This window comes from Lutra lutra, chromosome 13 (assembly GCF_902655055.1).
Source record: "Lutra lutra chromosome 13, mLutLut1.2, whole genome shotgun sequence".
Lineage (NCBI taxonomy): Eukaryota > Metazoa > Chordata > Mammalia > Carnivora > Mustelidae > Lutra > Lutra lutra.
Window position 1 is genome coordinate 3,701,938 of NC_062290.1, and position 15,757 is coordinate 3,717,694.

General features: G+C 38.4%; 1 protein-coding gene across 8 annotated transcripts in view; it reads right to left on the reverse strand.

Annotated features, from left to right (window-relative positions):
* Positions 1-15,757, reverse strand: part of ZNF169 (zinc finger protein 169) — a 57,577-nt gene that overhangs the window by 28,946 nt on the left and 12,874 nt on the right. For 2 of the 8 annotated variants that reach the window (XM_047699870.1, XM_047699869.1), the window contains exons 1-2: positions 11,715-11,801; positions 3,109-3,220 (exon numbers count right to left, since the gene is read on the reverse strand). The exons of 1 other annotated variant lie outside the window; for it this stretch is intronic. In XM_047699870.1, coding sequence (XP_047555826.1) covers positions 3,109-3,204 — 96 coding nt within the window. In that variant the 5' untranslated portion in view covers positions 3,205-3,220; positions 11,715-11,801. Of the gene's footprint in view, positions 1-3,108; positions 3,221-11,714; positions 11,802-12,153; positions 12,177-13,799; positions 13,837-15,167; positions 15,214-15,757 lie in introns of those variants that run through there. 5 more of the 8 variants (XM_047699873.1, XM_047699872.1, XM_047699874.1 and 2 more) reach the window with 5 other exon arrangements.

Below are 15,757 nucleotides of genomic sequence, written 5' to 3' on the forward strand. Positions count from 1 at the left end.
TCGCTGGGATAGCTATTACCAAAGAAAAGGGAAAGAATAAGTTCTGGCAGGGTGTGGGGAGACAATGGAACCTTTGTGCATTTCTTATAGGAAATGTAAAATGGTGTGGTTTCTGTGGAAAAATCCAGCTTTTTGTTGTATTACTCATACAGTAAATGTATAATGGACCCTACAATCCAGCAATTCCACTCTTAGCTATCTACCACTCTATACTTGTACACCAAAGTCTCTGATGGCATTATTCACAATAGCTCAAATGTCCATCAACAGATAAACAAAATATGGCATATGCATACAATGACATATATTCAGCCTTAAAAAGCAAGGAAATTCTGATACATTCAACATCAAGGATTAGCCTTGAAAACATTATGCTAAATGAAATATGCCAGTCACAGGACAAAAAGTGTTTGATTTCACTTACAGCAGGTACACAGAATGGGCAAACCTTAGCGACAAAGTAAAAAAGAGGTTACCAACATCTGGGAGGAATGGGGAATGAGTCAGTTTTTAATGGACAGAATTTCAGTTTGGGAAGATGAAGCAGTGCTGGACCTGGAGATGAGGGATGGTTTTACAACAGTGTGAATATACTTAATACCACTGACCTGTACATTTAAAATTGGTTAAAACAGTAAATTTTATATTATGTATACCTCAGCAATTAAAAAAAAAAAAAAAAGGTAAATGGCCAAGAAAAGCCCCACTGAGGAAAGAAAAAAAGTTAGATATAGATTTTTTGGTAGATGTCCCTACTGAAGTAGAGGAGTTCTCCTGCATTCAAGAATTTTTTTTCCCACTATGGTTATTGTTGAATTCTGTCAAATAAATGATTTTACTGCATCAACTGATACAATCATGTGGTTTTTCTTTTTAGTTTATTAATATGGTGGATTACACTAAGTTTCAAATATGGAACTAGTCTTACATTCCTAAAGTAAACTGTGCTTGGTAATAACATGTAATTATTTTGGTATCAATGTAATATGTGCTCCGTAGAGTGAATTATTAAGTGTTTCCTCTTCTATTTTCTGGAAGAAGTCATGTAGCACTTGTGTTAAATGTTCTTTAAAGATCTGGCAGAATTCCACAGTAAAAACATCTGGGCCCATAGAGTTCTTCTGTAGGAATTTTTAGATTGCAAATTAGACTTCCTTAATAGTTACAGAGCTGTTCTAATTACTCCATATTGGGTGGGTTTTGGTAGTTTTTCATGGAAGCAGTTCATTTTAGCTAAGTTGCAAAGTATATGGGTGGATATTCTTTTGGTGGCTTCAGAGTATGTAGAGATAAACTTTGTTTCTTTATTTTCTAAGATTTTATTTATTTGAGAGAGAGAGAGAGCGAGCGAGCATTGATTTGGGAGGGCCAGAGGAGACTTCCTGCTGAGCCAGGAGCCCGATGTGGGACTAGATCCTCGGACTCAGAGATCATGACCTGCTTAACTGACTGAGCCACCCAGGTGACCCTTTGTTTCTTTCTTGATATGATGATTTGTGTCTACTCTTTTTTTTTTCTTCTTAGTCTTGCTAGAGGTTGTTTCAATGTCACTGTTTCCAGAAGAGCAGCTGATTTCTGCCTTTAACACTATTATTTCCTTCTATTTGTTTTGCTCTGAGTTTACTTTGCTCCTATTTTTCTAGGTTCCTGAGGTAGAGGCTTAATGACTTGAGACTCTTACTCTTTTTTTTTTTTTAAAGATTTTATTTGTTTATTTGACAGAGAGAGATCACAAGTAGAGAGGCAGGCAGAGAGAGAGAGAGAGAGAGAGAGAGAGGGAAGCAGGCTCCCTGCTGAGCAGAGAGCCCGATGCGGGACTCGATCCCAGGACCCTGAGATCATGACCTGAGCCGAAGGCAGCGGCTTAACCCACTGAGCCACCCAGGCGCCCCTGAGACTCTTACTCTTTTCTAACATACATATTCAGTGCTACAGGTCTTCCTCTCAGGACTGCTTCAGCTGTATTCCAGATACTTTGATATACTGTATTTTCTTCTCCATTCTCTTCCATGTATATTTTTATTTCTCTTGAAATTCATTTTTGATGCATGGATAACTTATAAGTGTGTAGTTTATTTTTGTAAGTGCTTAGAGGCTTTTCTGTCAACTTTCTCTTACTGATTTCAAGTTTGATTCTGTTGTCAGAAAACACACATTGTTATCAGTTTCTACTTTTGTTAAGATAAACAAATTCTTGTGTCTTATGTGTTGTTTTATGGCTCAGGATATGTCTATCTTAGTATGTTTTTGTGGGCATCTGAAAAGAATATGTATTCTACTATTGTTGGGTGACGTGTTCTGTAGAGATTACATTCTCTTGGTTGATTGTATTGACAAAAACTCTTAACTGATTTGGGGTCCACTATTTCCATCATTGAGAGAAGGGTGTTAAAGTCTCCCAATCGTTGATTTGTCTATTTCTTCTTTCAGTTTTCTCTTCAAATATGGTGAAGCTGTTATGTGATGCATACATATTAAGGATCATGGTCTTCCCGGAATTGACCATTTATCACCCTGTGTCTGGTAACTTTCCTTGCTCTGAAGTCTACCTTACTTGATTTAATATAAAGCCACTCCAGCTTTCCTTTGGTTAACGTTTGCATGATTTTTTTTATCCTTTTAACTTGCTTATGTTATAATGTTTGAAGTTTCATTTAGACAAAATATAGGGTTTGTTGTTGTCATTGCTGCTATTTCTTACTCTACTATGCCAGTCCCTCTTTTGGCTGGTGTATTTAGATCATTTTATTCTTTTTGCTTTGTTTTCTTTTTACTGACTTCTTTTGGGTTACTTGAACTTTTTTTTTTTTTTTTAAGAATTCTATTTTGATTTCTCCAGTGCTGTGTGTTTTTTATATAACATTTCTAGTAGCTATTCTAGGAGCTACATTATATACATATAACTAAGCAGTCTACTGGTATCTTCATTTTCCAGTTTAAGGAAGTATAGAAACTTTTACCTCCCATTAAATCCTCTTGCCCTTCTGGTAATCTTAAGTATTTCCTCTCTATCTTTAGAATCACATCAGACTATATAATAATTTTTGCACCAACCATCAAAATTAGTTTAGAAAATTCATGTGCAAGAGGAGTGCCTCCTATATTTACCCATATTTTTCCTGTTTCCTTTCTTCCTGTTGGTGTCAGGGGTCCCCAAGACCACCCCCAGGTTTGATGTTCACTAGGATTTGCAAGACTCATCATATGATTGTACACATGGCTACAAACAAAGGGATACGAAGCAAAATCACCAGAGAGAAATGGTACAAAAGACGTCGTCTAAAGGAAACCAGGAACAAGCATCCAAGAATACTCTCCCAGTGGAGTAATACATGACCCACTTAACTCCACCACCAAGGACCTGTGACAACATGTGTTAAACACTAACAAGGAAGCCCATTAGAGGCTCACTGCCCAACTTTTTTAGTAGGGACTGGTCCCAGGCTCTTTCAGCATAAACCCAACAGTTTGCATAGTTTTAGGCATAGTCAACCCTTCCTACCAATTCTGAGAATGGTGCTAACCCCCCAGAAATGCAAGATCCCAATGCCAGCCAAAGGATAATCTTGCAAGCAGGATTTGGATTTCCCAAGAATAACAGTCTGAAGCCTGTTATCTGTTTTCTGTACACAGATGCTCCAAGTTTCCCTCTTTTATTGTTTCCTTTTTGTTTCTAAAATTGCCTCTATCCATGCTCCTAGAGACAAATTCTGTTTTCCTCCATCTGAAAAATGTCCTGATTTTCCCTTCATTTCTGAAAGATATTTCATTTGGTATAGGACTTGGGGTTGACAATTCCTTTCTTCCAGCACCTAAAGAACATCACACCACTTCCCTCTAACTTATGTGGTTCCTGATGATGAGACATCTACTACCATATTGATAGATCATATGGTAGTTCTCTTTTCATGTTTTTGAGGTGTCTCCAGACTATTTTCCACAATGGCTCTTTTCATTACCACCAACAGTGCATGACACTTGTTATTTCTGGTAAAACCTAATCTGACGGGTGCAAAACCTCATTAAGTTTTTTTTTGTTCTTTAAGATTTATTTTAGAGCATGCATTTAAGTGGAGGGATGGGAAAGGGAGAGAACCTCAAGCAGACTCCATGCTGAGTGCTCCAGTGTTCAATTTTCTTTCTAATGGTTTAGTTACTGTCTTGTGTCCTTCCATTTTGCCTGAAGCATTTTTTGTAGAGCAGGCCTACTGTTAATGAGCTCTCTCTGGTTTTTGTTTTTTTTTGTTTTGTTTTGAAATCTGGAAACCTCTTATTTCTCCTGCATTCTTTTTTTTTTTCTTTTAAAGATTTATTTATTTATTTGACAGACAGAGATCACAAGTAGGCAGAGAAGCAGGCAGCATTGGGGGGAGGGGGGAGTAGGCTCCCTGCTAAGTAGAGAGTCTGATGTGGGGCTTGATCCCAGGACCCTGAGAGCATAACCTGAGCTGAAGGCAGAGGCTTTAACCCACTGAGCCACCCAGGCGCCCCTCTCCTTCATTCTTGAATGATAATTTGCTGGATATAGAAATCTTAGTTGACAGTCTTTCTTCCAAGACCTTCAATATGTTATACTATTGACTGGTGGTCTCCATGGTTTCTAATGAGAAATCAGCTCTCAATCTTACTGAAAAACCCTTCCTAGTAGGTAACAGATATCTTCTTGCTGCTTTCAAAATCCTATCTTGGTGTATGGATTTTGATAATTTTGACTACATGTCTGGGTATGGATCTGAGTTTATCCTACTTGGAGTTTACTAAGCTTCTTAGATGTATATCTTTATGGCTATTTTTTAAAGCAAGTTTGGGGAGTTTCTGGATATTTCTTAAAGTTTTCTATCCCTCTCCTTTCCCTCTGCAATTCCCACTATGTATATGTAAGTACATCTGTTGGTGTCTCACAGGTCTCTTAAGTTCTGTGCATTTTTCAATGTTCTTTTTTTTTCTGCTCCTCAGAGTGGATAATCTCAGTTTGTATTTTCAAATTCACTGACTCTATTTTGCCTGCCTAAATATGCTGTTAAACTCCCATAACAAGTTTTTCACTTCAGTTGTACTTTGCAGCTCCAGAAGTTCTGTATGGCTCCTTTTTATAATTTCTTCATTGATATTCTCTGTCTCTTCAAACACTGTTGGCCCAATTCCTTTAGTTCCATGTTTATGGCTTCCTTTAGCTCTTCGTGTATATTTGATATAGTTAATAGGCAGGCAGTTTAAAATGCTGCTGCACTCTTCTGCCACAAAGTAGGAGCTTCTTTCTTCACCAAATTTTCCACTTTTGACTAGGTTCCCAAGTTTGACAAAATGTAATTCTGGCAGATTTCAGCAGCTCATCAGTTGCTTTGTGGCAGGTGCAGAGCCACGTATTTCCCTTCCTCCACCCTTTTGATGTCACAGTGCAATTTCTTCTTTGATGTAAGGAGAAGTGAAAAATGTGAAGAAATGTGTTGGTTAGTTTCTAAATACTTGAGATTTACTTAGGTATCTTATTATTGGTTTCTAATTCAATTGGAGTTACAGAATATAAGCTGTATTCTATAAATCCCTTCAAATTCACTAGGTCTATCTTGCTGAGCACACCAAACCTATTTGAAAAAAAAATGTGTATTCTGCAGTTGCACAGTGTAGTGTTCTGTAACTATTGATCAAGATGATGTAGTTGTTAGTTTTCTTTAGATTATATATGTCTCTACTGACTTTTTACCTACTTGTCTTATCAGCTGCTCAGTGGGGATTAAATTCCCTGTAATAGTACAGTTGCCTTTTTCCCTTTAATTCTGTCAAGTATTTTAAAGCTTTGTTAATTCGACACATGCATACATACTGGTATGTCTTCCTGCTAAAGTGACTCTTTTATCATTCAGAATGGTTTTCTTTCCCTTTGTCTTGAAGTTGATTTTATCTGATTTGCTACATTCTCCTTTTCCACATTGAGCATAGTTAAAAGAGACTTTAAAGTTCTTATCTAATCATTTCATCCACAGGCTGAATTATGGTCTGTGAATTATATCTCAAAAAAATTAAAATTTGAAAGATGGCTAAGATTCAGAACAGTCAAGAAAAGAGTAGAGGGCTAAGAATCTAAATGAAGCATGTAGGGAGGTGCATGTAGGAGATGCCATGAACAGAGGAAGAGAAGGAAAAAGTCCATGATGTAGGTAAGGAGAAGCACCTGGCAGGAGGGAAAGGTAGCTAGTGGTAGAATAGAAAGCAGAGGTGTTGTAGTATCCTATGGATCGTTTTGAAAGCAGACAAAAGAACACATTCTACTACACAGTTATAGCCTATACAATTTAAAATACTCATATCTTCTCATTTGGCATATTTTCTGGTGAGAAGAACTGTCAGACTACAATTGATTTCATGAACAAAATTTTCCACCATAGGTTACCAAGGGGCACCAGGGTGGCTCAGTCAGTTGGGCATCCCCACTCTTGATTTCAGCTCAGATCATGATCTGAGGATTGTGGGATCGAGCCTCACATCAGATTCTGCACTCAGTGGAGAGTCTGCTTAAGAGTCTCCCTCTCCCACTGTCCCTCCCCCTACTTGGGTGCTCTCTCCCCCCTCCAAATAAATAAACCTTAAAAAAAAAAAAAAAGGTTCTCAAACATTGAGAAAAGTTAAATTTCACAATCACTGAGAAACAGTGGGATGGGATAGTGAAAACCTGTGAATGTTTTTAACCTGTAAAAAGTTATATATTTGAATGTGAATGTTTCTTTCTTCTTCTTCTTCTTCTTCTTTCTTCCTTCCTTCTTCTCCCTCCTTCTTTCTCCTTATTCTTTCTTCTTCTTCTTCTTCTTCTTTTCACTTAGCCAGTATATAGTAACATAATTAGTTTTGGGTTTTTCTTTTAAGATTTTATTTGACAGAGATCATAAATAGGCAGAGAGTGAGAGGGGAAGCAGGCTCCCTGCTCAGCAGAGAGCCCGATGCAGGGCTTGATCCCAGGACCCTGAGATCATGACCTGAGCCAAAGGCAGAGGCTTAACCCACTGAGCCACCCAGGCACCCCCATAATTAGTTTTTGATGTAGTGTCCAACGATTCATTAGTTGTGTATAACACCCAGTGCTTATTATAACTTAACTTGCCTCCTTAATACCCATCACCCAGATACCCCATCCCCCCACCCACCTCCCTTTCCACAACCCTCAGTTTGTTTCCCAGAGTCAAGAGTAGCTCATGACTTGTCTCCCTCTCTGATTTCTTCCCAGTTTTCCCTCCCTTCCCCTGTGGTTCTCCATGCTATTCCTTATGTTCCACACATGAGTGACACCATATTATAATTGTCTTTCTCTGGTTGACTTATTTCACTTAAGCATAATTCCCTCCAGTTCCACCCACGTCAGTGCAAACAGCAGGTATTCATCCTTTCTGGTGGCTGAGTAATATTCCATTATATATATGAACCACATCTTTTCCCATTTATCTGTTGAAGGACATCTCAGCTCCTTCCACAGTTTGGCTATTGTGGACTATTGCTATGAACATTGGGGTGCATATGCCCTTTCTTTTCACTACCTCTGTATCTTTGGGATAAATATCCAGTAGTGCAATTGCTGGGTCATAGGGTAGCTCTATTGTTAACTTCTTGAGGAAACTCCATACTGTTTTCCAGAGTAGCTGTACCAGCTGGCATTCCCACTAACAATGTAAGAGGGTTCCCCTTTCACTACATCCTCACCAACATTTGTTATTTCCTGTTTTGTTGATTTTAGCCATCCGAAGTGGTGTAAGGTGGTATCTCAATGTGGTTTTGATCTGTGTTTCCCTGATGGGTAGTGATGCTGAACATTTTTTCATGTCTGTTAGCCATTTGTATGTCTTCTGCCCATTTCTTGACTGGATTCTTTATTTTTTTTTTTTTTTTTTTTGGTTGTTGAGTTTGAGAAGTTCTTTATAGATCTTGGCTATCAACCCTTTATCTGAAATGTCATTTGCAAATATATTCTCTCATTCCGTGGGTTGCCTCTTAGTTTTGTTGACTATTTCCTTTGCTGTGCAGAAGCTTTTTATCTTGATGAAGTCCCAAAAGTTCATTTTTGCTTTTGTTTCTCTTGCCTTTAGAGACGTGTCTTGAAAGAAATTGCTGTGGCTGATGTTGAAGAGGTTACTGCTTATATTCTCCTCTAGGAGTTTGATGGATTCTTGGGTTTCTTCACCTTTAAAGATCTGACACTGGGGTAGTCACTAGATCAGTTTTATCATTAAAACCTCAAATATGTGCATAGACCAAAGATCCTAATTTCCAATGACAAGAATAAATGAAATGTACATCAACTGATGAATGATGAATGAAAAAACAACAGAATGTTATTCAACCATGAAGAGAAATGAAATATTATTGATACGGGCTACAACATGAATGGACCTTGAAAATATTATGCTAAGTGAAAGAAAACAAATACAAAAACCACATATTATATGGTTTCATTTATATGAAATACCCAGAAAAAACAAATTTATGGAGAAAGAAAATAGATGAGCACTTGCCAGTGGTTAGGAAAGGGAAGAAAAGGGAGTGACTCCTAATGGGTGTGAACTTTCTTTGGGGGTTACAAAAACATTATGGAATTAGTGGTGAGGACTGCACGACTTTTGTGAATATACTAAAATCTACAAACTGTAGATTTTGAAATAGTGAATTTTATTGGATGTGAATTATACCTCAATAAAGGAACTCTTAAATGTTTAATTCCAGTGACAAACACCTAAATAAGTTAGGAGTTTTATAAGAATGGAGGCTGTGCTGTGGATATCATTGTTTGTTGACTAAAGGCTCCCTCACACAGCAGACATTCAAAACAATTTCTTAAGATTCAATGAAAAAGTGCTAATTTCTTACTAGTTAACAACCTGTAGGTCCAGCCCTGATCTATGTCACAACCCTAAAGCATATTCCAATTTCTTCTATCAGGCCAAACTCCTTAGACAAGGCCAAATACCATGTGTATATATGGCCAACAATATATTCATTTAGAATACAGGTCAAAAGATTTTATGTAATTCAGATCAGATACATACCAAAGTACATGGAAATGCAATTTAAAGAATCCTAAAATATGTAATTTCTATGCCTCAAATAAACAGAAAAACAAACCCCTTCATGCTTCTTTTTTTTTTTTTTTTTTTTTTTTTTCAAAAAAAGTTAAGATTGTTTTGGGTGCCTGGGTGGCTCAGCTGGTTAAGCATCCAACTCTTGATTTCAGCTCAGGTCATGTCAGGGTTGTGGGATTGAGCTCCACATCAGGCTTCATGCTGGGCATGGAACCACTTAAGATTCTCTCTTGCCCTCTGCCCCTCCTCTTAAAAAAAAAAAAAAAAAAAAGTTTGGACTGTGGTCCCTTTCTGAAACAAGTAGGTTTGCATGCCTGACACTCTTCCAGGTATGGAAATTTCATCTTAAAAAACTTAGCATTTCAGACACTTAAACACTCACATCAATTTCTCACAAGGAAATAAATAAAAGAAAAAAATGTATATTGAGAGATACTGGTCACAGACAGGATGAGATTCAAGGTGTGCTAAGGATCCCACAGGAAGTGGCAGAGTAGGGAAGGAAAAAGTGAGCAAGTGCTACCTTCCATTTTGGCCAAGAATGCTTCTCTGTTAACATCATAAATGGTAAAGTGAAACATACAGAAGTTTTCTCTCTTACCTTAAGTAACATTCTGAATTGCATGTGCTACATAAACATTCTCCCTCAAAGGTATAAAATATTTGACAACTGAGGGGCAAGCAGCTCTCAGTGGTTCTGATAATCATTTATTTTTAACTTGTACAGTAACAGGCAACTATTCACTGTATGAGCCGAGTATTTAAGATTAAGTTCAGATCTTTTGCAAAAAATTCTACACCTGATATGATAGGCAATGAAAAACTGAATACAACTGACAGTACTTTGTGTAATTGATATAACCAAGACAAAAGAATCTCATCTGGTATCTATTTAGGTGGTTAATAAATGTTAATTTTATCCAATTGTGCCAATTTCAAATACTGCCTAATCTTAGAGAAAACCTTTAGGACACAGTATTAACTCAGTTACAGTTGATCTTTGATCAACACAGGGGTGAGGGGTGCCAAACCACCATACATTCAAAAATCTGTGTATAACTTCTGACTCCCCCCAAAACTGAATAGCCTACAATTAACTGAAAGCCTCACTAATAACATAAACAGTCAGTGAACATACATTTTGTGTTATGTGTATTATATACTATACTCATAAAATAAAATAAGCTAGAGAAAAAAGTTATTAAGAAACTTATGAGAAAGAAAAAATACATTTATAATACTGCACTGTATTTACTGAAAAAAAAATCCACATATAAATAACCTACACAGCTCAAATCCATGTTGTTCAAGAATCAACTATACTATTTATTTCCCAATCCTTGATTTCAACATGGCGAAATCCATCTCAAAATCGTTCAAAATCCAGCTTACTCTAAGTTCAAGCCCACAACCCTCAGCCTAGCTTTCCAGATTCTGGCTGAACTGTCCATCCAGGCTCACAACAGGTGAAGGCAAAGAATTCAGGGTCCAGAACAGTAATGAGTGAGTGAATTAGACTCCTCGGCCTTGGGGCCAGGGGGTGGAAGGGAGTATGACTACACTGTAGTGACACTGTTTGGGTTCAACTACTTGTCATTTGCCAAGAGTGTGGATTCTGGAGAGTGATGAATGACCTATTCTCAGGGAAGCTGGCAATCCAGACCTTCAGATACAATCTTCCGATTTTTAAGTGTGGAAAACTCATTTAAATATAAAGTACAGGGTCTCCTGGGTGGCTCATTTGGTTAAACATCTGTCTGCAAGCCCCGTGTTGGGCTCTCTGCTCGGCAGGGAGTCTGCTTCTCCCTTTCTTCTATGCTTTCTCTTGCTCACATTCTCTCTCAAGTAAAATAAACAAACTCTTTAAAAAAAAGAAAATTATATGGGGCGCCTGGGTGGCTCAGTGGGTTAAGCCGCTGCCTTCGGCTCGGGTCATGATCCCGGGGTCCTGGGATCGAGCCCCGCATCGGGCTCTCTGCTCGGCGGGGAGCCTGCTTCCCCCTCTCTCTCTGCCTGCCTCTCTGCCTACTTGTGATCTCTGTCAAATAAATAAATAAATAAAATCTTAAAAAAAAAAAAGAAAATTATATATAATTTTTATATATATATTGATATATAATATAAATCAATCAATCATAGGACTAGCCAAACTAAATGTATCCCCAAGTAACAAGCAGACACCCTCACCACTACACAGAGAAAACTGATGTGACCAAAGGCCACTGGCTGCTCCATCTTTCCAAATGGTCAGGGACAGCCTGCCAGTCACCTGGTTTCTGAGATGCACTAGACTTCCTGTCACACTCCCACTGGAAGTTCTTCAATTTGTCAAGTCCATCAGGGGGAGCTCAGACAGCTCTGCAAAGAGCTTTGTCCTGGAAGCCTTCCTTCACGTTTTTAGGCCTTGGGAATCACTGGGCACATAAGCATGAATATCCTGTATTTGTATTTTAACCGTGTTGATTACAGTTCACTACTTGGTGAATGCGTAAGTCATGAATGGAACAGAGGAGTCTGAGAAAAGGCTCTGGGTAAGATGCGCCACACCTCCAAAATCAGGGCTAAATACGACCTAACACCACCAGGGCAGCTCCAGAACAAGCAGACAATGAGTCCATCCTGTAAGAGCTAGGAAAAAATTTTAGGACTCACCTGATCCCTGGTTGTCAGAAGCCCTGGGGCCATATTCCTGGTCAGCTTAGTGCTCTTCCTAGAGAAGAGTCAAGTTCCAAGGCAGAGCTGAGGAAAGAGAACAGAGGTGAAGTGGCGCTTGGAAGAAGTACCCTTCCATTAGCCTCCCAGTTCAGCAGGGGTGAGTAGAGATAAGGAAGGCAGGTTGCAGGGGTCATCAGAGCTGCTCATTCTTAACCAGTATCCAAAAAAAGGTGGGGGGAAAAAGGTCCTAGAGCCAGATCAGCAACAGGCTGTCCCAATCCCCAGTTGAGAATTGAAGCCTTCAGCCCCCTGCAGGTAGATAAGACTTTTCTCACTGTGGGGATTCTATTAAGAAGGAAAGGTCCTCAGAGTACCCATAGGAGAGCACTCACACTGAGAGCCAAAATCACCTATCATAGGGAAAACAGAAACTCACCATCCACATCTGCCCTGAAGCCAAAGGACAAGTCCCAGGAAATCCAAACAGAAGGAATGCTACGGGTCTCCAGAGAATGTAGACCAGGGGAAGGGGGGGGTAGGTTAGGCAGGGTGGGTGCCATCATTCTGGCTGCCCCCCCATTTATATGTCCAAGGTTGAGTTCCCAAGATTTTAAATGCGACTTGAGATTTAAGAAGGGGCAGTCAGCAAATGGCCCAGGACTTCAACAAGCCAATGTCACAAAGAAATTATTAAGAGGGGAGACTTTCCTTAATGCAAAGACTAGATAACCATTCTTCAGATGTGATTATACGCTTCACACAAATGTACCAGAAAGCATTTTGGGGATTACAAAGGACAATTTAAAATGAACTGGGCATTAGAGAAGTATTGTGAACACTGTTAGTTGTGATCATGATATTCAGCATATGGGGAAAACAAGTCATTATTAAGAAATGGTGAAGTGGGCACCTGGGTGGCTCAGTTGGTTAAGCGACTGCCTTTGGCTCAGGTCATGATCCTGAAGTCTTGGGGTGGAGCAGGGAGTCTGCTTCTCCCTCTGTCTTCCCCCTTCTCGTGCTTTCTCTCTCGCTCTCAAATAAATAAATAAAATCTTAAAAAAAAAATGGTGGAAATACTGAGGGGTGAATTGACATGTGTGTAATCTTTTCAAAATGTGAAGCTTTCAACAAGTTAACAGCATGAAAAGAGAGAGAGAGCTCTTACAGAAAGGACTTTCAAGACCCAGCAACCAAAGGCAATGTGTTTTAGCAGTTTTGAGCAATCCAGGAAATATGAACACTGGTTGGATGTTAGAGACCAGTAAAGAAGTGACATTAATTTTTTCAGGCTCAGGTTAAGAACAGGCTGTGCTGATGGCCTCAGCAGGTAACTGTGGCTGGGCTTAAAAAAAGAGTGGAAAAGCCACCACTCATATACACTGCTTAGTGCTGAGAAAGCAGATGCTGTCCCTGAAGAACAGGAACAAAGCAAGGGTGTCCCCTTCTCACCTCTCCTATGAATTTCACACTGGAAGTACTAGTTAATATAAGAAGACAAAAGAAGAAATAAAAGATACACACACTGGGTAGGAAGAAGCAATAATAACTTTGCAAATGACCTAATTATTTAGAAAATACCAAAGAATCAATAAATTTCTGGCACTAACAAGTGAGTAAATCAAGGCTGCAGATACAAGATTAATATACAAAAATCAATTGCTGGGGCACCTCAGTGGCTCAGTCGGTTAAGTGTCTGACTTCAGCTCAGGTCATGATCCCAGTGTCCTGGGATCGAGCCCTGCATTAGGCCCCCTGCTCAGTGGAGAGCTTGCTTCTCCCTCTCCCTCTGTTGCTCCCACTGCTTGTGCGCTCTCGCTCTCTCTCTCTTTCTCTCTCTCTCCCCACTCTGTGTCAAATAAATAAAATCTTAAAAAAAAAAGAGATAAGGCCATGACTTTCAAGAGCAGAAAACATAGCTAACTTTCCCAACACACAGAAACAGACACAGAATTAGACAAAATGAAGAATCAGAGGAATATATCCCACATGAAAGAACAGAACAAAATCACAGCAAAAGAGCTAACAAAGCAGTGATAATATGCCTCAGAAAGAATTTAAAGTAATGGACATAAAGATACTCACTGAACTTGAGAAAGGAGTGGAGGACTTCAGTGAGACCCTTGATAAAGAGATAGAAAACAAAAAAGAACTAATTAGAGATGAAGAACTTAATAACTGAAATTAAAAATACACCAGAGAGAATAAATAGTAGTCTAGAACAAGCAGAAGAATAAGTCAATGACATGGAGGACAGGAATGGAAAGCAAGCTCAAAAGGAAGGAGAAAAAATAGTAATGAAAAGTGAAAACAGACTTAGAAAACTCAGGAACACCATCAAGAGTAGTAACATTTGCATTATAGGGATCCCAGAAGAAAAGAGAGAAAAGGGAGCATAAAATTTATTTGAAGAAACAATGGCTGAGAACTTCCTGAATCTGGGGGACGAAAGGAATCCAGACCCAGGAGGTACAGAGAGTCTCCCACAAAATAAACGTAAGGAGATCCACACTAAAACACATAGTAACTGAAACAGCAAAAAGAAGTGAATAAGAGAGAATTTTAAAAGCATCAAGAGAAAAGAAAACAGTTACACATAAGGAAACCCCATAGGGCTATCAGCTGATTTTTTAGCAGAAACTCTGCAGGCCAGAGAGAGTGGCATGATATGTTCAAAGTGCTAAAAGGAAAAAAATGTGCAACTAAGAATACTCTATCTGGCAAGACTATCATTCAGAATAAAAGGAGCAATAAAGAGTTTAACAGACAAACAAAAGTTAAAGAAATGCATGACCACTAAACCGGCCCACAAGAAACATTAAAGGGGACTTTATGAGTGGAAACAAAAGACCATAAGCATGAGTGAGAAAAGTAGGAAGCACAAAAGCAGTAAAATTAGGTATATTTATAAATATCAGTCAAGGGAGAGGGCCTGGGTGACTCATCGAGTGACCAACTCTTGATTTGGACGAAGCTCATAATCTCAGGGTCATGAGATTATGACTTGATTATGAGATTATGATTATGATTATGCACTCAATGCAGAATCTGCCTGTTCCTCTCCCTCTGCTCCTCCCCACACTGATACACTCTCTCTCAAATAAATAAAAATAAATTCTTTAAAAAACATTAGTCAAAGAATTCACAAAATAAAAAGATGTAAAGTATGTCACCATATATCTAAAACATGGCAGGGAGAGGAAAAAAGAATCGGTTCAAACTTAAGTGACCATAAACATAATAAAACTGCTATATACATAAGATATTATACATAAACCTAATGGTAATCACAAATGAAGAGCCAATAACAGATAAGCCAAAAAACAAAGAGAGTAATGCAAGTTTATCTCTAAAGAAAGCCAGCAAACTCTAAGAGACAAAAAGAAAAAAGGAACAGACAAGAACTACAAAAACAACTGGAAAAGAAGTAACAAAACAGTAATAAACACATACCTAGTATTAAACACCTTAAATGTAAATGTACCGAATGTAACAATCAAAAGACACATGGTGGCATTATGGATAAAAAAGCAAAACCCATCTATATGTTGTCGACAAGAGCCTCATTTCAGACCCAAAGACACATGCAGAGTGAAAGTTAAGGGATGGAAAGGCACTTATCATGTAAATGGAAGTGATAAGAGAGCCAGAGTAACAATATATAAATTGGACAAAATAGACTGTAAAACAGACTATATTTCAAGACACAAAAAAGGACACTATATAATCATAAAGGGAACAATCCAACACAAAGATATAACAATTGTAAATATTTGTGACCCAACACAGGAGCACCCAAATACATAAAACACCTAATGATAAACATAAAGGAAATAATAGTAATAATAGTACAGGACCTTAACAGCCCACCTACATCAATAGATAGATCAACCAAACAGAAATCAACAAGGAATCAGTGGCTTTGAATGACACATTTGGCCAGATGGATCTAACGGATATATTCAGAACATTTCATCCTAAAACAATACAAATCCTTTTCAAGTGCACATAGAACAGTCTCTAAAAGAGATCACATGGTAGGC